The sequence below is a fragment of the Salvelinus sp. IW2-2015 genome, unplaced genomic scaffold (assembly GCF_002910315.2).
Source record: "Salvelinus sp. IW2-2015 unplaced genomic scaffold, ASM291031v2 Un_scaffold2693, whole genome shotgun sequence".
Classification (NCBI taxonomy): Eukaryota; Metazoa; Chordata; class Actinopteri; order Salmoniformes; family Salmonidae; genus Salvelinus; species Salvelinus sp. IW2-2015.
In genome coordinates this window covers 98,996-100,954 of record NW_019943999.1, presented here as the reverse complement: position 1 = coordinate 100,954, position 1,959 = coordinate 98,996, and the positions used below count along the sequence as shown (strand labels likewise).

General features: G+C 40.2%; 1 protein-coding gene across 1 annotated transcript; it reads right to left on the bottom strand.

The window, feature by feature from the left end:
• Window positions 1–10: 10 nt before the first annotated feature.
• Window positions 11–1,694, bottom strand: LOC111955715 (zinc finger protein 79-like). The gene has a single exon (XM_024141737.2). It carries the CDS (start codon window positions 1,564–1,566, stop codon window positions 847–849), a length of 720 nt encoding a protein of 239 aa, XP_023997505.1. The 5' UTR covers window positions 1,567–1,694; the 3' UTR covers window positions 11–846.
• Window positions 1,695–1,959: the final 265 nt, after the last annotated feature.

The following is a 1,959-nucleotide window of genomic DNA, read 5'->3' as shown; positions in this document are numbered from 1 at the left end:
CACTGTCTGATCTTCATTCCACAATTTTATAAATGCCGACAGACAATTTGTTAGTTCTTTTGACATGGTGGGGTCTTTTTGTGTCAGTAAAAATGTCTAAGCGAGAAATGGAGTTGGAAACTCCTTTATCCACAAATATTTATATAATAACCATCACATCTTAGTTAACTTGGAGTCACGTGATGATATGTTGTGTGGTCCTCCCACTATGACTTGGGAACCCATGTAGTTTATTAGGCTACAGATGAAATAAGTTATGAACTTCACAGGGTGGTGAAACTGCATGTGATGAGCTTGATGCTCCTTTCCAATACATTTTGAAGGTCTTATTCTGATTATCTGTAGTGCTGGAGGAATGACACACCCAGATAAACACACACAATGTCAGAGTTTAAACAAGGACCATTTAAACACATGGAATCTAATCTACTCTATATTCAAACTGAAATACTCCATATTCACTTCATGTTTTCTAATAAACACATTCAAATATATGTTTGAGTATACTTTGTACAATTCAATATGGTATAAACAAGTAAACACATTCTCAGTCAACAATATAAGACAATGGGAACATTCTCAGTCAACAATATAAGACAATGGGAACACTGTGTAAGTTCTCTGATGAATTTAAAGTCAATGTGATGTGAAATATCAGTTTACACAGCAGGAGAAGTTATTTTTTCTGTGGATTCTCACATCCCTTTTAAGTGACATTTGTTTCTCCCAGGGGTGTATTTAGATCATGATATTTCATGTTTCCTAACGAGCTAAAACTCTTTCCACACTAGGCGCAATAGAAAGGCTTCTCCCCTGTGTGTATTCTCTCATTTCTATTTAGGTTTCCTAAATGGTTAAAACTCGTTCCACACAGGGCGCAATGGAAAGGTGTGTGTCCACATGTCTTTTCAGGCTTCCTAACCTGGTAAACCTAGTTCCACACTGGGAGCAGTGGTAAGGCTTATCCCCTGTGTGTATTTGCTCATGAGYTTTCATGTTTCCTAACATGCTAAAACTCTTTCCACACTGGGCGCAATGGTATGGCTTCTCCCCAGTGTGTATTCGCACATGAGATTGCAGGTTTCCTAACATGCGGAAACTCTTTCCACACTGGGTGCAATGGTATGGCTTCTCCCCTGTGTGTAATCGAGCATGAGATTGCAGGTTTCCTAACGAGCCAAAACTCTTTCCACACTGGGCGCAACGGTATGGCTTCTCCCCAGTGTGTATTCGCTCATGAGCTATTAGGCCTCCTAATCTGTTAAAACTCTTTCCACAATGGGAGCAATGGTGAGGCTTCTCACCTGTGTGTATTCGGTCATGAACTTTCAGGCTTCCTTGCTGTCTAAAACACTTTCCACAATGGGAGCAGTGGTAAGGCTTCTCCCCTGTGTGTATTCGGTCATGAGCTTTCAGGCTTCCTAACTGGATAAAACTCTTTCCACACTGGGAGCAGTGGTAAGGCTTCTCCCCTGTGAGATTCCTCTCGTGTCTTTTCAGGCTTCCTAACTTGGGAAAACTCTTTCCAATCTGGGAGCAGAGGTGTCGTCTTGCTGGTTTGGACATCTCTGGTTCCTCCAAGTTTGGTTTTCCTCCTGCCAAAGACAGTGTTTATTTAAAGAGAGACCTGAATGAAACCTCCACATGATAAAACTGCCTTGATATGAGGTTGAATCCAAATCAGAGCCCTCAACCTGAGGCCAGTTTTCAAACATTTAATCATTTAAAACAATCTTGGTGTGATTTTAAAACAAATGTTGTAGAGCTTCCTGGTAATATAGTTACATTACTTTTTCATTCTGTTTTACAAGCAAGCAACACAAAAAACTAGACAGTTCTATGACACTGAAGACACAGACGTCGCTGGATTCCTATCGAGTAGGTGGTTGTAAATATATAACCTTCATAGCTGATACAGAATGTGACCTACACACTTCCTTAAACCTAAATTAAGTAAAG